Here is a 24973-nt window from a genome sequence, read left to right on the forward strand (position 1 = left end):
AAACACCAACTCTATGCATATTAATAACACCCTCAGAAGACCAGATGTAAATCCAAGGCATGGCCAGCTGTTCTACTTGGAACTTAAAAACAAAAACAAACTCAAAACACCACCTCTCTGGTTTCATACAGAGACTGGCATGCAGAAATATCTTTCCAACAACAGTGGCCTCATAGCTCAGTGGTAGAGTCTGCCTAGCACAAGGCCCTGGGTTCAATCCCAGGAAGAAAAGCAGGGAGGGGGGAGAGAGGGAGAGGGAGGGAGGGAGGGATTAAAACCCTCGTCTTGGGTTCTTTACCACAGGTACTCTTACTCTACTATAATCCACTCCACTGGCAGACTTCAGAACCACGCCTCCTCCTGCAAGACTCTTGTGCAGAGTTCATTTTGAACTGTCTTGCCACGTGAAACCCTCAGACTGTTGCACTTGGTCGATGCACGTGGTCTATTTGGGGAAAGGGAAGAGAGGAATCTGTGGCCATAACCACTCAGATCTGGGGAATCCACGAGCCAAGACAAAACCACAGAAATCCTACTGGGAGAAGGAAAGCTGCTGAGGTGCCTCGGCTCGACTTCAGCAGTGGGTACACTGGCATGTGGCACCCTTCATCCAGGCCACGGGACAGAGAGGCACTGCAGAAGGCTGCCATACTCATGTCAAGGGGGCCCTCTCCAGGACTGCCACCAGCACTCGGCGTAAGCACCTGGAGACTGTGAGATAGAGGCTGAGGGATGGGATGGGGCCCAAGAGCTAGACAGGAACTAAGCCTGGCTGTTTAACCCTTCCCACCCCAACAAGGCAGGAAGCACATCAGAAAGGCACCCTCAGTCTAGCCAAGTCTTGTTGGAACTAAAGTGTGGCAGGAGAATCAGGCAAAATGAAGGGGGTAAGAGTCACTCACAAGGGGAGGGCACTGTGACTAATGGACTCTTTAATTTATGAATTTCCTGAGGTTTCCAGCTAATTAGGCCCTTGGTCATACTGTAATGGATCAAATTTCAACTGAATTCACAAAACAGTTGAAAGTGGACGATGCCACAGAAATCACAGAGGACTCTGGGGACTGCAGACAAGCCCATGGCACTTGCTTCCAGCCTTTATTCCCACTAATGAGGCAGCTCTAATTCCCCACTCGGTGGCACTCAGAGGACACTGTACAATCCACCATGTGTATGTGGGGAGCTCTCTGCCATCCACAACCCTCTCATTTGAGGCATATAACACATGGCTCAAAGGTGGGAAAACACTGACTACAACCAATGAGCGCAGTAGACTAAAACACATCTCGCCAAACAATGTCCTTCGGATGAAAGAAGAACAGTTTACTGCTTAGGGAGCTGGGAGCTGAGAGACACACCCAGTGTGGGCAAGGAAACACACTGTTGGGGACAGCATGGATTGACATGACACTTCCAAAAATCAATCTGGTAGCATTAGAGCTGTGAAAGGGCACTGGCAATGGATCGGTGATTAGGAGCACTTGCTGCTCGTGTAGAGGACAGGGGTTTGGTTCCCAGTACCCACATGACTGCTCACAATTGCCTGTAACTCCAGTTCCGGGGATCCTCAGGCCCTCTTCTGGCTCAGTGCACCCAAGTGTTCCATAGATAGATAGATAGATAGATAGATAGATAGATAGATAGATAGATAGATAGATAGATAGATAATGTGTGTGTGTACACACAATATCTCTAACAGTAGGAGCGAGGGGAAGAATTTCACTTTCCCAGTTACATGTTTATACATTGCTCAAAAACAAGCAGTACTGCTTTTAACAGAGAAACTGTGAGATTACAATACTCTGAGAAACTGAGAAACCCACTCTGAAATAGTTTTGTTTTGTTTTTGTTTTTGTTTTGTTTTTTGAGACAGAGTTTTTCTCTGTGGCTCTGGAGGCTGTCCTGGAACTAGCTCTTGTAGATCAGGCTGGTCTCGAACTCACAGAGATCCTCCTGCCTCTGCCTCCCAAGTGCTGGGATTAAAGGCGTGCACCACCAACGCCCGGCCTTGAAATAGTTTTTAAACTTCCTACTTTCTTCCTCAGTCTTCTCTTAGGAACTTGACAGTTTCTAAGGTACAAAATTTCTTCTACAAAAGGGGAAGGATTGAGGGGAAGAAATAGCACCTCCTGGACTCCTAGCAGGGCCAAGCACTGGGCTGGAACTGTGTGGACATTGGCAGCCCAAGGAGTCTTGCCCACCCAGGGCTACATGGGCCACCTGTATCCAAAGGCCCACTAATGAACGCGGCCGCCGACAGTACCCTCTCCTTGCGCCTCTATCTCAACACACATCCATGCCTGCAGAGGCATGTTATATGACCTTCGGGAAACAACTACTCATCTCTGGAAAAGGAGGACCCAGAGCAGCAGGGACAGGTGGTTGGTTCACATTCTCTTCAAAACCTCATGGGGGGGGGGTCAGAGGTTAAGAGCACTGGCTGCCCTTCCAGAGGACTAGGGTTCAATTCCCAGCACCCATGTGGCAGGGAGGTCCCTGACATTGTGGACCCCACTGCACACTGCAGTATTGTTAGAGGAAGGCAGCACTTGCCTTCTTCATGGGCTCCTGGGGACTCCGACACAGCATCAAGTGTCCCCTGGCAATTGCTGGGAGACCACAAAATGAATCTTCACAGGCTCAGAAAGGCCACTGACTTGTACAGTGTCACCTGCTGGTAGGGAGAGGTAGCAGTCAACTTACTCTGAGTCAGCAATCCAATCTTAGAGTAGCTGGGACCTTAAGGTAGGTCTCCACCCCTTTCGGACAGGCAGGCAACCAGAGAATCCTGACAGATCTAGTTCTGCCTCTCCTCCCTCCCCACCCACTGCCACTCCTTGGAGCTGCTGGCAGAAGCTCAGCCTCACCCAGCCTGTGCTGAGCATCGCCCCCAAGAGGACTCTGCAGTGGAAGCAGTGGCTATGGAGACACAGGGGGCCTGTGCAACCACCACCTACCACATCATTCCCAAATCCTACATGGAAAGAACCACTGCCTCCAGCCTGAGCATAAGAAAAAAGGTGAGTTCCTCTTGAGAGAGAGGAGAGAGAGAGGAGAGGGAGGGAAGGGGAGGGGGAGGGGGAGGGGGGAGGGAGGGGGGAGGGAGGGAGGGAGGGAGGGGCAGAAAGAGAGAAGAGAGGAAGAGAAGGATGGAGGGAGAGGGAAAGAAGAAAACAAGTGGGTTGTGAATTTCATTTTAAAACCAGAATTCTTGATGTGGAGCATCTATTTTTTAAATGCCCACTGCAGCTGCACAAACAGACGTAACAGAGGATGAACTGAGCACAAACTGGCAACCCAAGAGGAATTCTGAATGTTACAATTAATCCTTGGTGTGACAATAAGCAAATTACTTAACTCCCTGAATCTCAATTTTCTCATCTATAAAATTAGAACACCACCTAGCTGGGATGGATGAGCAGAGATTAAATTATTACAGAGCAGAGAGGAACACTCAAAAGATGAATGCTCTTACTTTCTCTCTCCCACTACTCTAGGTACAACACACAGGGCAATCAATAAGGCTATGACCGTTGGCCCCTTTAAGGACACAGCCATTAAAATGACACATATAGGGGGGCTTTAAAAAGCCCATGTGCATACACACACATACACAGTTTAAAAATAAAAAGTCTGAGACCTGTGGAAGGCAAGGATGATGTGCCCCTTCTGACTCTCCAACATGGCATTTGCCAGGGGCTTTAGCAAGCAGGCACCCTAGGAGTGTACTGGGCCAAAAACTACCCTGGGAAAAACAACAACAAAAAAGTATTTGCCTATTCACCTCATCTACTTTAAAATAACTAAAACAGCCCAGTTTACCAGACACAGTAGTGTGCCTATAGTCTCAGCTGCCAATAGGATGAGGCAGGAGAACCAGTCTAGGGAACACAGTCAGGCTTGCCTCTTAACAGAAGAAATACCAATTGAAGCCAGCTATTCCAGCACTCAAAGGATAAGAAAAGGGGTGGGGGCAGGCAGGCAAACACTACAAAGGAAGATCTTGTCTTAAGAAGCAAAATGATTCTCCAAGCTTAGCTTAAAATCATTTTAACAAAGATTTATTTATTTTTATGTTTCTGAGTGTTTTCTCTGTGCACATGTGTACAGTGGCCAAAGGGGCCAGAAGGGGACACTATATCCCCTGGAACTGGAGTTACAGGTGGTTGTGAGCCACCATGTGGGTGCTAGGAATCCAAGCTGGGTCCTCTGAAGAGCACCCAGTACTCCAAACTGCTGAGTCATCGCTCTGAAGAGCTGAGCCATCTCTCCAGCACCAGAGTATGATTTCTTCTTAAGCAAGCTACATTCCTTAGACGTGAACTCTGATGCCAAAATTTTCAGATGACCCCAGTAGGGCCAGCACCACCTCATCCTCAGGCCTGCTTCCGGTGTGCAGAGCTAAGGCCTGGTTACACAGGACAATCCAGGGAGCAAGCCTTGCTGCCAGGAACAACAGTCCCCAAGACCCATTCTGGGGGTCCAGCGGGTTGGCACCCCCTCTGGAAACTGAGAGGCCACTTGGCCCCTGAGCTCCTAGAACACTGAGAAACATGGCCTAGTGGCAGTCTTCTTATCCAGTAGCAAACCTGTTCAAAGGACAGAAGACGCACTTTCTATGTAAAATTTGCATTTGCTTATTATGAGTAAAGAAATGTAGAGGTAGGAGAGGCCACACAAAAAAATTATCCATGAAGCAACCCCAAAGCTACACCCATGCCATGAAATGCCATAAAAATAAAAATAAAAATAAAAGGAAGGGAACATTCATACCTGGGTAAGTAGAGGTAAGGACAAAGAAAGATTGGTGAGCAGGTCCCCAGTCATCACAGAAAGACAGAGGTTCTGATGCCTACAAAGATCCATGCTGTACTGTGTCTTCCTGGGAAGCTGCATGGAAAGGGTCTGAATGATTTTACCAGAAATGCTTGCGAAGACAGGCTAACCCTGACGTGGGTGGTACACAGTGGAGCCAGGATACAACAGTGAGCACCAACAATCCCTTCGCTTAGGTGGAGGCAAAAAGATCTGAGGATTCGAGGTCACCACCCACGACACTGAGTTTGAGGACAGCCCGTAAAAACAAGAAACAACAACCAAGAGGCAGAAAGCAGTGTGGAGATCCTTCGGCCTCTCCCATCAGATGCCACAATGGCAACAGCAAAGCTTTCTCTGTGACTCTGACACCAAATCTTGCTTCTGGACCTCCCAGCCTCCAGAACTGAGGAGGCTTCTGTTGTTCATAAATTACCCAGTCTAATGTATTTTGTTACAGCAGCCCCAGAGGACCAGAACCATGTACTGATTTTTGAGACTTGTAACTGCAGAGCTGTGCGCATGCGGCCGGGCAGTATGGTCCAAGTTGGTTTCCTGTTGTGTTTCTCGAAAGAACAGCTTGTGAGGTGGGTATCACCCTGAGCATTCTAAGGATGTCTCTGCTTTAGGAAGATGTTAAAACTAGATTTAAAGAAAAGCATTAGCTAATAATAAAGGCACACACAAATCCAGCAAGCATTGTGCTGGTGGCTGGCCAAGCAGAAAAACACGTCCCCCACCACACCAAGTTTGCTACAGCAGCAGGCTAAAGCAAAACCAAAAAGAGAAGAGAAAAAAGTCACAGAGGGACTGAGTGAGGTTGTCCCAGCAAGCAGTGAACATAGATGTGCCTGACCCCCTTCCCGAGCTTATCTAGCAATGATCTTCACACCCTGAACATGCTCAGACCTAAAAGCCCAAGCATCATCCATCAGCCACGTCTGAGTCCTAGGTCCCCCTGACTGTGGCCTCAAGGACTGTGGTGAGAGGCCCCTCAAACCCAGAGCTGAGACCCCTGGAGGCGTCCATCCCCTCCTTTTCTCGGTGACAGATGACACGGCTCCTCTCTATCTCAATACATGCTTTCTTTACCTCTCATACAGTGAGGCCAGAAGTTCTCCTCAAACCTCCTGGTTCAGAGACCCCAAATCACCAGGGCTGTTTGGGTTTAAAGCACAATTTGGGTTCTCTCAATACCTCATTATGCTCCCCACATCTGTTTGCACTCCCACATCTGATGCTGGGATGGAGCCTGAATCTGAGGGGTGGATGCAGGCAGTAGAGCATCAGCAGAGCACCTAGCCCAATCTGCCCCGTTAACAACACTTCCTTCAGCTGGGCACTGGTGGCGCACACTTTAATCCCAACACTCGGGAGGCAGAGGCAGGTGGATCTCTGTGAGTTTGAGGCCAGCCTGGTCTCCAGAGCGAGTGCCAGGACAGGCTCCAAAGCTACACAGAGAAACCCTGTCTCGAAAAACCAAAAAAGAAAACGAATACTTCGTTCACCTAAAACCATCAGAGATACCCAGAGCCTCAGCATCCCCAGGAGACCCCAGAGGAGACAGACCAACTCTGAGAGTTGGAAGCACAAACCTCTCAAGAGAAGAAAGTGGCTCCCACTCACTCATTGAAAAATGTCCAAGCAGGGCAATGATGGCACGCACCTTTAGTCCCAGCACTTGGGAGGCAGAGGCAGGCAGATCTCTGTGAATTCGAGAGCAGCCTGGTCTACAAGAGCTAGTTCCAGGATAGGCTTCAAAGCTACACAGAGAAACCCTGTCTCAAAAAACAAAAAAAAAAACAAAAAAAAAAAAGGCCAATACTTATGGGGATTAGGATTCTCCTCCAAAACACAAGATAAAACGTGTGTGGAAGAGGCAGATATAGTGGTCCGGGCCTGCAATCCCCCCACTTGAGGGGCTGAGACAAGATAGAGAATTCCAAGACAGTCTGAGTTTCATAAGCAAAGCTGTTTCAAAACAACTCTACTAGAGCAGTGGCTCACTGGTTAAGGGCACTTGCTGCCTAGAAGGGATTCAATTCATGCATCTGGCATCCAGGGGTATCTATCTGCATGCATACGGTATACATATGTACACCCAGACAAACACACAAGATAAACAGAAATAAGGTGGCACACGCCTTTAATCCCAGCATTCGGGAGGCAGAGGCAGGCGGACCTCCTGTGAGTTCGAGACCAGCCTGGTCTCCAGAGTGAGTGCCAGGACAGGCTCCAAAGCTACACAGAGAAACCCTGTCTCAAAAAGCCAAGGAAAAAAAAAAAAAAGAAAAAAGAAAAAAGATAAATAGACATAAATCCTACAGTTAAAAAAATAATCCTTTAAAATGAGTAAAATAAGGGCTGGAAAGATGGCTCGGGAGTTAAAAGCACTGGCTGCTCTTCCAGAGGAAACAGGTTCAATTCCCAGCAACCACACGGTGGCTCACAACTGTCCACAGCTCCAGTTACAGGGGATCCGACACACTCATGCATGTAGGAAAAACACCAATGAACATAAAATAATTTAAAAACAACAACAAACAAGCAAACAAAGCAATGACTAGTGAGATAGCTCAGCAGGTAAAGGCACTTGCCACCAAGCCTGATGACCCAATGACCAGCAATGATCCTTGAACTCAACATTGTGGAGAGAGAAACTGACTCTTGCAAGTTGTCCTCGAACCTCTACATGTGTGTTGTGCCCTAGCCCACACAAAATAAGTGTGTGTGTGTGTGTGTGTGTGTGTGTGTGTGTGTGTGTGTGTGTGTGTGTGTATGCCTTCAAACAAAACAAAACACACAGAAAAGTCTTACTTAAATCTTATTTCATTTGGGGCAGGGTCTTGCTGTGAAGCCCAGGATAGTTGAAACTTGTGCCTGTTGCCTCCCGATGCTGGGATTAGAAAAGCATGCAGTATCATGCCTAGCTAGCAATTCTATTTTTAAAACAGACACTGTAACTACCTCCTCCTGGAAGAAGTGCCTAAGCCAGGTTTCTGGACACATGCTAGAAGCAGACTCCTTCCAATCTGGAGAACATGGTAACATTTTTATCATTTATTTATTTACAGACAGGCTCTGGCTATGCAGGCCTGACTGGCCTAGAATTTGCAGTGCCGGGATCACAGGTGGTGCTGCCACAGCCAGCTTTGATCATTTTGGGTTTTTTCCCCCCAGTTTGGGGCTCTCCAGGCTCGGGCTAGTCTCAAACTCATGACGTAGCCAAACTCCTGAACCTGAACTCCTAATAACCCTGCTGCTTCATCCACAGGTGCCAGCTTTAAAGGCACGCACCACCACAGTTGCTTTAAAACTTATTTTTAACTCCCAAATCAGTACAGTTGGTCCTTTGGTATCCAAGAGGGTTTGGTTTCTGAACCACCCACCTCTCCACCTGTGGTGATCTGAATGAGCAGTAGCCCCCACAGGCTCATTATTGAACACTTGGTCCCCAGCAGCCGGTGGTGCTGTTTTGGGGGGTTGGGGAACACTTTTATAGGACATGCAGCCTTGCTGGAGAAAGTGCATCACAGCAGGGCAGACTCTGGCGACTTACCGCTGCACTCTCTGCTTCCTGTACCAATAAAGCTCAGTTCTAACACCCCTCTGCCCTGCCACCATGCCATGTCTTCCCTGACACTGTGGACCTCGGGCCTGATCCTTAAGTTGCTTTTATTCACAGTATTTTATCTCAGCAAAGTAACAAATACAGCATCACACGCCACACCCCCCACAGGTACCACGACCCAGGACATGATGCGGTATACTCCCCCTCATTTTTGTTTATTTGTTTTGTTTTTAAGATTTCATTTATTATTTGTGTATGTCTGTCTGTCTGTGCATGTGTTCTCCAGTACTCATGGAAGCCAGAAGGGGGTGTTGGATCCTTTGGAGCTGGAGTTAGAGGCATTTGTCAGTTACCCAAAGTGGATCTGAGATCTGAACTCCACCTGATTCCCTGTGATAGAGCAGTAAGTGATCTTAATCACTGAGCCCTCTGGTTCTGATTCTTTGTTTAATTTTGTTTTTTCAGACAGTCTCGTGCAGGCCAGTCTAGTCTTGAACTTGATATATAGCTAAGGCTCCAGATCCTTCTGCCTCTTCCTCCTGAGTGCTGGGATTACAGGTAGGTGTGCAGGTGTGTGTGTGTGTGTGTGTGTGTGTGTGTGTGTGTGTGTGTGTGTGTGTTCATTCAATGTGGACACAATTTTTTCTAAAACGTATGACTGCTTGTTGGATCTGCTGACAAGAAGGCTGACTGTGGTCTTGATGCTCTCTATGATCTTTCACAGGTACAAGCTAGAAAATGAATACATGATGCTCCATATCCCTGCTGTAGCTCCCCTGTAAATGGATGACCCCTTTCACGGCCTCTGTGGTGCATTTTCATACTTGTGCATGCTTTGCGGAGTTGCCCTCTTAAGAAACTCTGCTAATGCTTTAGTCTCTAAGCACACAAAGGCCATGACGTTACACTGCCCATTGGTTCAGTATCAATTCACTGACATCACACACTAAGTATTTCAGTGACTTTTCTATTGCTGTGATAAAACACCACAACCAAGGCAACTTATGAAAGGAAGAGTTTATTTGGGCTTCTGGTTCCAGGTTAGCGTCTATGATGGTCAAGCAGAGGTAGCAAGCATCAGGCAGCAGGAGCGGCAGCTGAGAGCTCACATCTGGAACTGCAAGCAGGAGACAGCAAGAGCTAACTTAGGGTGGGGATGAGCATCTGAACCCTCAAAACCACCAGCCTCCACTGACATACTTTCTCCAGCAAGCCACACCTCTTAATGCTCCCCCAACAGCCACCAAAAAGGGGACGCCAGTCACCACAGAGAGTTATATCCTGAGCAGATGACAAAAAAGTCAGTGGCCAAGTCAGGAGGTGGTGACACACACCTTTGATCCCTGCACTTGGGAGGCAGAGGCAGGTGAGTTTGAGGCCAGCCTGGTCTATAGAGTGAGTTCCAGGACAGCCAGGGCTACACAGAGAAACCCTGTCTAGAAAACAACAACAACAAAAAGACTGTGACCAGGGCCGGAGGGCACAGCTCAGGCCCAGCACATGCCCAGTATGAGAGAGAGCCCTGGGTTAGAGCCCCAACACCAACTGGGGGAAAAAAAACATTTTAAAGGAAAGCCAAAAAGCAGCAGCTCTGGCAGGGAGCTAGATGGGAAACAACGAAGGCTAACCCTGCAGAAAAAAAGGGCCATCTCAACGTGCAGATAGACGGATGGAGGAAGTGAAGCTTGCTCTAGGCAGCAGGCAAGACGAAGTCAGCTCACAGGGCCCCAGAGGACAGCAGCCAGGCTGAGGCCACTAGGCAAACACTCACTGCCTGGGCGACAGGACCAGGAAGAACATGGGAGAAAAGTGCTTATCTTTCTGCCCTACAGTTTCACTCCAGGGACTTCCCCAAAAGAAAAGAATAGGGGGCAGGTGGGATACAGACACACAGACATCTACTCTAACACAGAACAGGAAAGAGTCTACAAACCATCTATTAACCATACGACCCCTCTGACAGAACTCTGACTACTTTGCCTTTTCCAGGACTGCTATGAACATCTGCCATACTGCTTGCTATGTGGTCTTCACACCCTACCCTTTAGAGGCCACATCACAGCCTACACAACAGACAACACACACACACACACACACACACACACACACACACACACACACACAGTTATTGCAATCCACACTTACCAAGTCACTGGTCAAAAAGGGACCTAGGTTTGAGTTCAAGTCCATTACTGGATTTCTTCTTCAATTAGGTCCTTGGACAAACCCACACTGTATACGAACAGCTGAATTCTAAGACTCCACAGAAGTTGTAGGCAAAGGATTTGAGAGGAAAGTTAGGAGTACCTGCTTCAAGTCCTGCCTCAGCCAGTTATTAGCAATTTACATACATTCCACCACTCCTAGTGGAAAGTCCTCAAAACAAAAGATCTTGTGCACAGGAGAATTCTGGGAACTCAGCAGGACAAAGCATGCAAAACTCTAAGGGCCTCCAATGCCATCAGAACTCACCAGCAACTGTCCCAAGGTACAGCCCATCACTTGGGGCTTGGAAATCTCAGCCTCTCCTCCCCATCCCTTCTCTTAGTGATTCTGGAATAAGATCCAGCCCCACAAAGCACCTAGTTCATCATACAAACGTGTCCCCGCAACTGGGAGGTAGAGGGAGGAAGAGCAGGAATTCAAAGCCATTCCTGGATACAGAGCAAATCCAAAGTCAGTCTGGGCTACAGAAATGGTGCAGGACCTGAGAACTCAACCCTGGTTCTATGTCTATGTTCTGCCAATCAGTCACACAGTGGGAGGACCCTTCCTGGGTGTCTAGCAACCAGTTATCTATGATTTCAAGAACTATTTCTTCTGGGGCTGGGGATATGGCTCAGTTGGTAGAGTGCCCGTCTAAGATGCAGGAAGCCCTGTGCTGGACCCCAGCACCACATAAAACCAGGCATGGTAGCAGAGGCAGGAGATAAGAAATTCAGGATTACCTTGATATCAGCCTGGTCTACTTGAGACTCTGCCAAGCCCATCTCAAAAACAACAACAAAGCAAAACAAAGCTAGAAGAATTTTGAGTGGGGCGTGGTGGCACATGCCTTTGATGCCAACACTCAGGAGGCAGATCGATGTTGAGGCCAGTTCCAGGACAGCCAGAGAGCTACACAGAGAAACCCTGCCTGGGGGATGGAGGGAAGAATTTTGAATGTTTTCACCATATATAATGATAAATGCCCAAGTAGACAAGCTTATGGACTTGAACATTATATAAAGCATACGAGTACAAACATTTTGTGTTAAGGCCACCTCTGCTCTTCTACTAGTCATTCGACCTTATGTAAGACATCTCATAACTTTTCAAGTCTCCATTTCCATATCTGTGGCTATATAGAGGTGTGGCAAGGGCATGGTAATGACACAGAGGCCAGCCAGGTGCTCCCCGTGCACAATGAGCTTAGAAGCAACACTCGGAGGTCTGATGGGAAGAAGAAAGAGGCCTAAGAGCAAATGCTGGAAATGCTGGAGCCTGACTGCAGAACACTCCCTGCGTTAATCAGCCCTGAAGATTTACAGGAATTCTTAGTCCAGAGATTCTTAGAACCAATCCAATGTGACAATCTCCATGACAAATGACCAATGTGTTGCAGATACACACAAGTCTATTTCAAGTGTCCACATGTGAGGCCTGAGAGACTGCACTGAATATAATTAGTCTTAGTTAACCTGTTCCCCTCGCTTATGGATGGGGAAGTTGGGCTGGGAAAGAGGCGATGGGTTTGAGCGTCCGGAGGATGCACATGAGGGGGGGTGGAGTGAGAGCCTCAGCGCTGGCATGAGGCTGGCATGAGGCTCCACTTCTCCCCTTTATCTCACTTCCTTCTCACACTCCTCAGCCCCAACATTACCTGACGGAATATCAAACACATGATGGTACGCACACACCGCTCGGCTCTTAAGAGTTACTCATCTTCCAGAGGACCCACGTTCAGTTCCCAGCACCCATGTCAGGAGGCTCACAACCACCTGCAACTCCAGCTCCAGGGAACCAGGTACCTTCTTCTGGTCTCTAAGGATATGCATGGCAAGCACAGAAACAAAGAAATAAAACTTTAATTAGACACATGGAGTGGTGGTGCATGCCTTTGATCTCAGGTGAAATCTCTGAGTTTGAGACCAGCCTAATCTACATAGCAAGTCCCAGGCCAGCCAGACTTACATAGTAAGACTGTCCCAAAAAATAAAATATCGGTTATATGCCCTCAAACAAAATAGTAAGCTCCCGAGGCTGTTAAGTCTGGTGAGTCTGTGGCGATTTTCACAAGTGCAGCATCGCTGAGTAGACGCTGAGAGGGCCATGAAAACTTGCCATCTTCAGAAAAGGAGAAAAAAAGGGGGGATGGAAAATAGGTATAGTATAGAAAGGAGAGTTGACAAGAAGCACTGATAAGCACCCGCCTTGGCTCCTTCCAAGTCTCTAGGCACCAAGGATAGCTGATGCACGAAGGTTGATCACTCATGCTCACAAGATTTAAAAAATCCATTTTCCCCAAGTGGCTTGGATTAGCACGTGAACAAACACCCCGTTTCAAATAGCTCGTTCACAGAAGGCAGGTGCATGATCAGAGATGGTCAGCGCTGGCGAGGTTTGAAACCTGCCTCCTCAGAGTCAGATCGACATCAAGCACCAAGCACATACACAGGCAAAGAGGTGTCCACACTCAAAGGTCCTTTTGGGTCTAACAACATGCTAAGCTCATGGTTGTTCATAGCATAGAGCTCTTCCCGGTGTACAGTGACAGGTAACAGATTGTGTGCCTAGCTTTGTGCTGCCTTTTACTCCTCACAAACCCACTGGAAGTAGCTTTCTCCTTCTCTGGGGTCTGAACCCTGAGCACTTACCTAAACAAGCACTCTCCCACTGAGCTATATACCCAGACAGAAACAAGCGCTCTTTTGTTGTTGGCTTTGGCGGTTTTTTTTTTTGTTCATAGTTGTCTTTGTTTTTGAGTCAGAGTCTTACTATGTAGCCCTGTTTGGCCTGGAATTCCGAGATCCTCCTGCATCTGCCTACCAAGTACTGAGATCAGGCCAGTAAAAATAGCTAGTTTTATTCTCACCATTTTAGAGACAAGACAGAGCAAGGACCTCATCCCTGGCTCTCTGACTCCAGCATATGCCCTCACAGCCTTGGACTCTCAAATCAAGAGACCTGGATCAGGCACAGACCCCAAGAAAGACTGCTGGTGTAACTTCAGGCAAAGTGCTCATCACCCACTGGCTGCTATCGGGGTCATAAGTGAGTCTCACCAAGGCCACACCGTCGGCCTATGGTACCAAGAGTGAGCTGACCTGACCTCTGGGACAGACCCTGCTCAGTCCCTCCGTTCCCAGCATGTCTTTGGCTCTGATGACTGGTTTAGCCTTGTGAAAGCTGGGTTTAAGAGAAGGCACAGATCCAAGGCAAATTGGACACTGCTAGGGTCTCCCACTCAGACCGCCTTGCTCTCTCGCCCATGTATTCTCTCTGTATTATGATAAAATACATATTATGATAAAAACTGGTATCAACTTTTATCTATCCAAAAATGGCAGACTCATAAGGTTCACTCTCATAAAGGAAGCTGTTCACATCATTAAGGACAAATAGACAATCCAGTCATTCAACAAACACCTAAGAAGCCACACCACATGACAGGGACAATGGAACATCGTTGCAGGACTCACATCCAAGCAAGGGTATCGTTTCCGTCTGAGAATAATAAACTGAGCAGGAGGAATAAGAATTACCAATGGGGCCTTCCCAAAGCCACCTACAACACCAAGTGCCCAAGGCTGGGGACATGCTCACAGGACAGCAGATAAGGGCTTACCAACCAACAGTTCCCAGCAGGAACTGCCATGAAATGAAGGGTCAACCTGCCACTGGCCTTCTTGTCACTCCAGACACCTGGGATGTCAGCATTCCTGCAGAAAGATCTGCCCTGGTGCTGAGACACAGGTCCTGTTGGTGGTGGCTAAGACGCCACCAGTTCTTCCAGGCTAGCAGACGCCTTTCTAAAACTGTGCTGCAGTTCCCTCTGGCCCAAGAACTTTCATTTCAACAACCTGACCCAAAATACACTAAGCCCAAACTTTCTCAGTCACTGTGGCTGGACCTGCAGAGGGACCATTAGGCTTCAGTTTTCTCATCTACAAAATAACCAACCCAGCAGAACTCAATTGGCAGGAGCTTTAGAGTAGGATGGACCTAGAAGCCCATGGTAACTGCCAGTGCCTTGCTGGGGGCCCTGAGTTACCAGTTACCGCTCTCTCTGAGCTTTGGTTTCTTTATCTGCAACAAGAGGAAATGGATCTAGGGCTGGGGTTGACAGAATTAGAGATCAAGATTGTGCCCCCCCCCCGCCCCCGCTCCCCGGCATGAAGAAAGGGACACTTGTGACTAATGGGAGCTCCAGGAGTGGATTCACAATCAACCATGCGGTTTCCCAGCAACCTCCCATTCCAGGACCATCAGTGCACGCCTCGAGCCCAAAGCTGTCACCTCAAATCACAGGACAGCCAGAAACAACCACTGACATATATGTGCATATGAAAGTGCTTGTGCCCAAATGAGCCCTCCCCACAGCGCCTTTCTGTAGGATGAACACTGAGAACGCTCACAGCAGAGATCTCAACAGTGGCCAGAGGTAGGCTAGCATGGAAAGGTGCTCTCAGCACAAGCCCTGTGAACTGAGTTCGATCCCCAGAGTTCATGAGAAGGTGGAAGGAACTGTCTCTGATCTACACACACACACACACCACACACACACACACACACTCACACACACACTCACACACTCACACACACACACTCACACACACACACTCACACACACACACACACACACACACACACACACACACTCACACACACACACACACACACACACACACACACACACACACACACACACACACACACACACACACACCACACACACACACACCCACACACACTCACACACCCACACACACACACACTCACACACACACACCATACACACACACCCACACACACACACACACTCACACACACACACACACCATACACACACACCCACACACACACATACATACACACACACACAGACACACACACACACACCATACACACACACCCACACACACTCACACATACACACACACACACACACATACATACACACACACACTCTCTCTCTCTCACACACACACACTCACACACACACACACTCACACACACTCACACACACACACTCTCTCTCTCTCACACACACACACACACTCACACACACACTCACACACACTCACACACATCACACACACACACTCACACACACACACACTCACACACACTCACACACACACACACTCACACACACACACACACACACACACACTCACACACACACACACACACACACACTCACACACACACACACACACACACACACACACACACACACACACCACACACTCACACACACACCACACACTCACACACACACACACACACACACACACACACACACAGCTGGTGTGATGGCACACACCTTTAATCCTAGTACTTGGGAAGTGGAGGCAGGAGGATCAGGAGCTCGAAGGCATTTATTCTGTCTCCATAGCAACCTGCACCCTGAACCCAGGTGAGGTCACCAGGCAGTTAAAAGGGGTGCAGAGGACCAATACAAACAAACCTGAGAAATGCTAGAGTGGCTCCTTCAGAGGCCAAACTGCTAGGGGCCAAACTCTGCACCAGAGGGTGGGTGTACACAGGCTCCTCCCCGGGGTCTCTGAGCACAAACTACAACACAGGAAACTGCACATGTACAATCAGAGAAGGCCCAGCAAGGTCAAAGCCTCCAGCAACAAAATCCTGAGCAATGGCACATGAGCCAGCTAGGCCTCTCCATCCACCATTTGCAACCACCAGGAAACCTGGCTTAGTGCTAATGGCTTAAGAGCCATTTTCTGGTACAGGCAAAGGTATCTTTCACAACTTGACCACAGTCACACACCACATTAACATTCTGGCCTAGGACCACACGTGCCACTGTGGTCCCTGAGATGAGAGTGCCTGCTGAGAACCTAGCTATGAGGCATGGGCAGTATTTTAAGGTATAGATGACTCTGCTGGCAAGTATAATCCATAATATTTTTTTATATGTACAACCACTGCAATATTGGCCAATGAGATAGATGATGGTTTTGGAGAAGAAGCCTGATGAATTCAGCATAAGAAGAGGAAGCTTCAGGGAGCAGTTTAAGCAGAAGTTCAGGGTCAGGGCCATGGGGAACAGCTGCCAGCGGCCCACATGATGGTAAGAAGAACTTGAAGGCCAGAATATAGCAGTCTATATCAGTCTCCAGTCTCATAAGGGCTAGTGTGTGCCTCCAAGGCCAGCTGGGAGGTTACATGAACAGCCAGCCACCAACTACCCATGTTAATAAAAATAACCACATAGCAGCAGCCAACACACTTCTCACACCAGGGGCACTGCCTACACTTTCCATGCACACTCAGGCAATCTCCACCATAACCCCTCCATGGCAAGGCCATAAGCCACTACTGTTAGCACCAAACACGATTAGAGGACTAAATCAATCACAGGTAAGTTAGAGATGTCAGCAGCAGTGTGGACCCAGTGGGAACCAGAGTAAAGGGAAGGCAAGGAGGCCTGCCTGGGTCACAGTGTGGCGGCCATCACCACTCATGCACTCATCTGTAGCTCACCCAGAATGTCAAACGTGCCACTTTTCCAGCCTCCCCCACTGAAGCTTAACACTCAGGTGGATGCACCTAACAGGTTTATCCCGTGGTGCAGCAGATGTCCACAGAATGAAGGACATGATGGAAATGGCTAGAGGGGGAGCTGGAGAGATGGCTCAGGAGTTAAGAGCCGTAGTTCCTCTCGCAGAGGACCCAGGTTCGGTTCTCAGCACCCATATGGTGGCTCAAAACCACCGACAACTCCAATTTTAGGAGATCTGACACTTCACAAGGCACCAGGCATACATGTAGTGTGCAGACACACATGGAGGCAAAACATTCATACACATAAAATAAATAAACCTTAAGAAGAAAGAAAGATGACGAGAGGCAGCTGGGCCTGGAGTCAGGACAGCACAAGAAGGCCTTGGTTCTTCATCCTTGTCATGACAGTAGCATGGGCCTGTCTCGTAGCATTGAATGGAATATTAAAACAGTCAACTGAAGCAGCTCCTGTCACTCTTGCAGCCACTCTGCAGAGTCTCCCACACTGAAGAATCCCTCAGTAGATAGGGGGTCTCGGGCACTTTTGTGTGCCTAGAACCTAGGGTACACTAGGCTAAACAAGTGCCACCAGCAGATCCAAGATGCAGGCTGATCATTGGGCTAACCAAGCTGGAATGCCCATTCAGTTGTTAACTGTTTACCAAGGTTCTGTGAATACCATTATCTAGGATTTAAACTGATCAGAAACAGCTGTGCATCAATGACAAATCACTCAATCAGAAAGCCACACAGCAATTCCTGGGGGACAGGTGTACCCCTCAACCAGAGATGGCAACTCTCTCCCTTCCTTCCAGACCACAGCCACCCCAGCGAGACCCTGGCACCTTCCAGGTGGTGCCTACTAATGCATCCCTCTTCCCTCTGTCTCCCATTTCCAGGGCCTCTCTACACAGCTCGGCTAGAGAGTTCCTGCTAAAACACCACTGCTCCATCAGCCTGTTCAAATTTCCACCCGCCCTGTGAGAAATGTCACTGGCTCCACGCTGTCCTGAGCTTAGCAACTTGAGCATCTGGCAGCAAACACTACGGCTCACTCTCTACCCAGTGGTCCTCAAACCCAAGGGCTGACACCACACTCACCTCGGACTTAGTACATCCGACTCACAGGCTGATGGTGCCCCACCCAAGCCTCCCCTTCCTCTTTGGCTGGGCGAGGTCTTCCTGGGCTCCAGGCCCAGCCCCCAAGCTGGCTGAGGACTGGAGTATGTACAGTGCTTCCTGGAGGTGGTGGAACATGTTACTACAACCCACACATGGGCCTTCAGATTCCTTCTCCTACACATTCCTTCTCAGCTCTAACAAACTTTTTCTTTAAACTTATTTATTTCTATTTTATGTACATCAATGTTTTACCATGGGTGTCAGATCCCCTGAAACAGGAATTATAGACAGATGTGAGCTGTCATGTGGTTGCTGGGAATTGAACCCAGGTCCTCTGGAAGAACAGTCAGTGCTCTTAACCTCTGAGCCATATCTCCAGCCCCTGTACAAGCACTTCATGGACACACCGTGCCTCCTTCTCCAGAAGAGGACATGGACTATGGCTTCCATTTGTGTCACATATACCTGGGTATGCAAAATACGTCAGAGAGCAGACATAACTCCAATTTGCTATGCAGCAAGTGTATTAAAAATGTTATTTCTGAGCCAGGGAAATGGTTCAATGGTAAAGGTCCCCACTGTCAAGCCTGAAGATCTGGGTTTCATCCCCAGAACCCAATGGTGGGAAAACCAACTCCCCAGAGTTATCCTCTGACCTACACACACACACACACACACACACACACACACACACACACACACACACACGAGATAAATTTAAAACTATTTCCTTTTCCTGGTGTTCCTATAAAATGCTCCCCTCACACTGCAAATCAAGGAACTGAGGGAAGGAAGGAGAAGTCCTCACCGAGGTCACACACTGAGAGGCCATCAGGACTCCATCCAGGTACGCCCCTCGCTGAAGACTGCAAAGGAGATGCAGCCACCTCTCAGCTCTCACTTCTGGCTTACTCAGCACCAGGAAATACTTCCAGAGCACCAGGCAGCCAGTGCAAGGTACAAGTGATAAGGCCCTACAGGCACAGAGCTCCAGATTTCTGTCCCCTGTCCTTTCTCAGAGGGAACTCCACCCATGCAGACAACACATCCAAATCTGATCTCTCTCTCTCTCTCTCTCTCTCTCTCTGGGGGGGGTGCTTTTGAGACAAAAGTCTATGTACCTCTAGCCAGCATGGGGCCCTGCTATATAAACCAAGCAGGCCTTGATTCATAGAGATCCGCCTGCTTCTGCCCCCCAAGCATTGGGATTAAAGGAGTGCACCACCATGCCTGGCTCTGAGTCTGACTTCTCATACTCTGTTGTCTGTGGTCCAAGGCTGAACCTTCTGCACCAAGCTTTTGCAATGCCAAATCAACAGCTTCTGGCAGAGTTCATGGCATAGGGCAAGGGCAAGGGCCCCATCAATATCTCCACCTCCTTACGCTGAAACACTAATCTGTGACTGCCTCAAATGGCATTACACCAGCTGCTCCCCAAGCCATGAACATTCAGGGGCCACTTCCAGGTTTCCATGCCCCACCCCCATTCAGAGGATCCACTCCAAGCCCCTCTACCTGCAGCTGCAGGGCTTATGGATCAATAATTAAACCCACTGTTGCACACAGGACCAGCTATTCACACCATTCACTTGCTCCTGAGTGTCAGTCAGACCCTCCTTGAACAAACAGGATGAGCAGCCACTTCCAGATCCTGTGTCAGTGACAGTGAAACCGGCTACAAACACACACACTTCATTGCATTGCACAGCAGACACTACACCAAGCACACTTGAAAAGCCTGGAGAGTAGAAGCCAGCTCAAGCCACAGTGTTCCCTTGCATCTATCTACCGCTCAGGCTTATGTATGTGCAGTTATCTTAAACACTTTCTCCCTTAATGTTGGAAGAGAGACGGGCTGGCTCTCTTACCATGTGGCCCAGGATAGACCTGAACTTCTGGAGTAGCTGGAGTTATAGGTGCCTGACACTATGCCCAGCTTTCCAAGCTGTGTCTATCAGTTCTAGACCCCTCAACAGTGGAAGCCGAAGGCCCAAATTCATGTCTGCCTTGCTCACCGCTGCCTCCTGGCACATTAAGTAGCTCACAGCAGCCACAGGAAACACACACTGAGGCAATGGTACCCTGTAGCTTCAGACAGGCAAGTTTCTGAAGTGTCAGGTCCCTTGGCCGCCATGCCACCCCATCAGCTGTCCTCATGCCTCCTCCATAGGATGTAACAGTATAGAGCTCCCAAGTTATAAATAGGAAGGCATACCGTCACAGACATGGTTTATCATTTCCTTAATCTTCAACTAGTGATCACAGCTGTTTTTTGTTTTTTTGAGACAGTTTCTCTGTGTTTTATAACATCAAAATGTTATAAAAATTTGGATTTTTTATAACCAATAAAAAAATTGGATTCACTTGAATAGGGCTGTAAACACACATGGGCTCTCTGAGTTGGCCTATGCATTTCTTTAAGTTATAGTGTTTATTTATTACTGGGGGGTGGGGGGAAGAGACTATGCGAGCATGGAGGTTAGAGGAAGACTTGGAGGAGTTGGTTCTCTCCTTCTATAGATGGGCTCCAGGAATTGAACTCTGCTCCTCAGGCCTGGCAGCTATCACCTTTACCCACAGAGCCATTTCTCTGGCATCTGAACTATGTATCTAATTCACAGAAGACCACCAAGACGCATTAGTGCCTACCACAGGATGTGCCCTTTGAACAACAGGAGGAGCCTCTCCTACCAGCTCCGGTCTGCAATGCCATCTGAGCTGGAGTGGCAGCTCCTGAGGAACCTCCTTGGCCTTTCACTACTACAGCACTACAATCAAGCAACAGCGTCTTAACACTCAGAATAATAACCCTAAATTAGAAGCCAGAGCTCTGATAGGCAAAGTGCTTTGAAATTGCAAAGCACTTAGGGACGGTGGTAAGACTGCCTGCAAAGGGAATGCATTTGCCTAAGCATTCTTAACAGGGACAGTGAACCAGACTCAAGAAAAAAAAAAAACTCAGGCTTCTCTTTCCCTCAGCAGATAAGTTGGAGCTAGAGTTGTTTGTTCTGCCACCAAGCCCACTGAAAACAAAACCATGGTGTTCATTACCTATAATATAGCTCCACTCTGCCAACTGATCCAACTGCCCACACCAGGGCATCAGATCATTCAAGCATGGTACGGATTTGACAACAGGCAGTCAGAAATTACTTAGAGGCCTGGGGGACACGAAAAACAAGCTGCTGAGTGAATGAGCACCAAACCTCAAGTGGCTAAAGCTCATAGACACCCTAAGCAATCTCTTGTTTCTTTTTTGAAACTCAGGGTCTCACTCTCACTGTGTTACCCAAGCTGGCCCTGGACGCCTTAACAGCTGATTACAGGTGTCAGCCTTCCATGCTGTATCTTTCAGTCTTAGGTTCTGCTCTAGAACCCAGACAGACAGAGGCCAAAAACACCAGACCAAAATCTCAGTCCCCAAAGAGCTCAGGATCAGGTCCAGGCAGACCATACTACTGTATCAAGATGACATTTCCGGTTACCAGGAATATCCACACCCAGTCTGCAGGAATAAGTACTCTGCCCGCCCTTGCCATGTTTGAGCATCCGGTCATTACGTTTCTTAAACAATGTCATTATATCAGACATACAACAGCCTACCAGGAAGATCACTGTCTGGAGCCCGCCAAGCCACTGCTTCCACTGGCCAAGAGTGGTCCATCCACAAACTGAGCAATGCTCTGAATGAGATGCAATGAATGCCCCAGCCTCTCTTCACCTGTCAGAAGATGGTGACAGGGGAAGCATAGAGGACTCTGGCCACTCCACTCCACTCCACCACTATCTCTGGCTTTGGCTCCCGGAGCACACATAGAAAACTTCAGTTGACTTTTAAAAGTCTCACCCAAAACTGTCCTAGACAAGTCCTTCCCCATGCGGACTAAGGCCACAGTCCAGACCCCCAGGCCAGTTTTCAAAGAACAATAGTATGACAGACAGTCTTGCCTACATTTTAAATCAATATATAGAAAGTTTATTAGCCAACCAGAATTAGGCACCCTAATTCAGTTGCTACACCCTTGATTAAACAAGGAACAGGGTTCCTCAAAACATCTAGAGCTCAAAGTCCACTCCCAAACATCTATCATCAGCAGGAGGGGAGCCGACCACAAGGCTGTGAGGCATGCAGCAGGTGGATGGCCTTAACTGTCCACTTTTCAAGCTTCCTTGACCATTTGAGGCCCTTCCATCTAGGTGCTGGACCTGCTCTGCAGAAGGTGTCCAAGTGGATGGGGGGCAGGGTTATGGGGGGACACCCCTAAGGCTCCTCAAATAAGCTGCTCACACAGTGTGCCTGCCTTCATTACCAAAACACACACCAGGGTTCAACCAGAGGGAAGTCTCAGCCTGCGAGTTTTGCTCACCTGTTCCGAGACACCTCCATAATCAGAAGTTCCAACCCTTACAAGCTGACAGTTCAGGGGGAAAGGGAGGCTTCGCCTGCTAGGGTGCATCGTATCCAGGCCATATGTTGGTCTCTGAGCTTGGTGTCCCCCCAGCCCCCATGCCGCGACCTCACAAGAGCGATTATGCGTTCATCCCTGTCCACTCGGCTTCGTCACCGTCAGCACTCTGCTCCCCTCTCAGGCAGGGCGGCCACGGGAAATGCCCTGGTCTGCCTTCCGGGCACACAGATGCCGCCCTTATGCCTCTTGCTCGCTCGCTCATTCCGAAGCGAAGCAGCCTCCCCAAAGGGGCAAGTCTCAAGTATAGGAAAGCACAGTACCCGGACCACCCCCACCCCGGCTGGGGCTCTCCCCCGCTTGCCAGGGACTGCCAAGAAGGAGCGTCCTAGGAACAGGGGAGGAGACACCTAGGTCGGGAGCAGGACACCAAGCAAGCAGAGTCTAGATGGGAGGGTGAGGATGAGAACGGCGGGCTGACGCAGACTAAGCCAAGTCGTGAGAAGTCTGGGGGAAGGGGATCGCTAGGGCCAGGGCCAAGGAGGTGCAGGTGGAGGGCACAGCAGGAGTAGAGTCCAGACTTGAGGACCACGGACAGAAGATTCCATGGGGGTGAAGGAAACAAACGTAGGCTAAGGCCACTAGAAAGGGGTCGTCGGGGTCCAGGCTGGGGCCATGGAGAGAAGAGTTTGAGTGGAGGGGGCCTAGCATAGGTCGCAGCAGCGAGAAGCACCATCCTAGCCTGGGCCCTGGGGCCGAGGTAGGGAAGCCTAGCTCAGGCCGTGGGATGCGGGCCTGAGAGAGGGGTGCCTGGCCCGGCCTCTAGGGGAAGGAAGGTCTAGCCTGGGATCCTCGAGACTAGCCTGGACATGCCGGGGAAAGAACCCGGCTCCACATGGAGCCCAGGGCGGGGTCACGCACCACCCGAGCCTCCCGCCGACCCCTCCGGACCTGAGGGGTGGCGTCTGCCCAGGGTCCCGGACCCCACCCCTCCCCCACCCCGGGTCCCACCCTCCCCGAGCCGGCGGGTCCGCGGGGTAGGAGACGGGAGCTCCCGAGGGGGGTCCCGGGATGGGGCCGTGGAGGGGGTCCCTTTACCATGGTGGCGGCGGCGGCGACGGTCCCTGTCCCGGCGTCTGTAGCTCTCCCCCCCGCAGCAGGGCCCGGCGCTTCCACTTCCCCCGGGTGCCCAAGAGTGAACATCCGGGTCCGCGCCCCCCTCCCCCCCACCCGCGCCGGCCGCCGCCACCTTCCTTCCCCGCCAGCCACCCCCCCCACGCCGCCAGCTCGCGGCCAATGAGCGAGCGGGGCCGCGGCGATCGCCAAGTATGGAGCTCTGCGCGGGGGGCGGGGACGGGGGTGGGTCCTGTGGTCGAGTGGGCGTGTTCTCATGGGGGAGGGCGGGCCCTACGCGGGCCAGGCGCGTTGGTTCCGTAAGCCCGGGGCTCGCGCGTACCGGAGGGACCTAGGCGGCCGTGGCACCCTCCTGCTGCCCACTTCGCCATCTAGCATCTGGAGGACACGGGGTACCTGAGGGTGGAGCGGTTCACTGGCCCCCCTGGGCGGAGGATGCGGAAGGCCCTGAACTAGGAGGGGACCGGCCCTCCGCGCCCCACCCGGACCCGGAACTGGTGCGCCAGAATGGGGCCCAGCCCCTAGAGCGCTAGCGGAGCCTGCACTGGGACGCCGGCGCTGCCGCCCCTGTGGCTGAACACCCGCTATCACGACCGGGGAGGCAGCCTTTAGGTACCAGAAGATGACAGGAGAATAAGCCTGAAGGATCCCTGCCCGCACTTCCTGGCTACCAGACAGGGTGGTCGTGAGGAAGACGCGGGTACAAAGATAGAACATTTGGGTTCAATAAATGCTGGCTGTTAGATATACTTTTCTACATTACCTGCAGAGAATCAGCCTTTTTGCCAAATGAGTCTTTTCCTCGCTCCATCCAGTGACTCAGGAATCCCTCTTTGTTTTCACAACTGAAGATTGAACTAGAGCCTCATACTTGCTACGCTGATGTTCTTACACTGAACTGAAGTCGCAGCCCTAGAAATGCACTTTTCAAAATGCTTTGTTGAGTTAATCTAGACTGCAAATCTTGCTCATAATACCTACCTACCAGACTTGCTCACCTTCTATTTAAAATCAAATCAGGTCGTAGGTGGGAGTGGGGATCAGTAAATTTCATCCCTGAAAGATTATGCCCGAGGCCTCTGAGCTCATAAACAAGTGAGAGCCTTCAGGAACAGCCAGTGAATGGTTAAGTCCCTCAAGAGTGGCAGTAGACCAGTATTACAGGAGGTCAGAGAAGGGAGTGGCACTTAGAAAG

General features: G+C 49.7%; 1 protein-coding gene across 7 annotated transcripts in view; it reads right to left on the minus strand.

Annotated features, from left to right (window-relative positions):
- The window catches only part of Capzb (capping actin protein of muscle Z-line subunit beta), a 103726-nt gene extending 79122 nt beyond the window's left edge, over nt 1–24604 (minus strand). For 2 of the 7 annotated variants that reach the window (XM_035439460.1, XM_035439459.1), the window contains exon 1: nt 4774–4881. In XM_035439460.1, coding sequence (XP_035295351.1) covers nt 4774–4866 — 93 coding nt within the window. In that variant the 5' untranslated portion in view covers nt 4867–4881. Of the gene's footprint in view, nt 1–4773; nt 4882–12248; nt 12285–22605; nt 22711–23742; nt 23863–24541 lie in introns of those variants that run through there. The other 5 variants (XM_027399839.1, XM_027399840.2, XM_027399834.2 and 2 more) reach the window with 5 other exon arrangements.
- Between the last annotated feature and the right edge of the window lie 369 nt (nt 24605–24973).

The sequence above is a fragment of the Cricetulus griseus genome, chromosome 2 (genome assembly GCF_003668045.3).
Source record: "Cricetulus griseus strain 17A/GY chromosome 2, alternate assembly CriGri-PICRH-1.0, whole genome shotgun sequence".
Taxonomy (NCBI): Eukaryota; Metazoa; Chordata; class Mammalia; order Rodentia; family Cricetidae; genus Cricetulus; species Cricetulus griseus.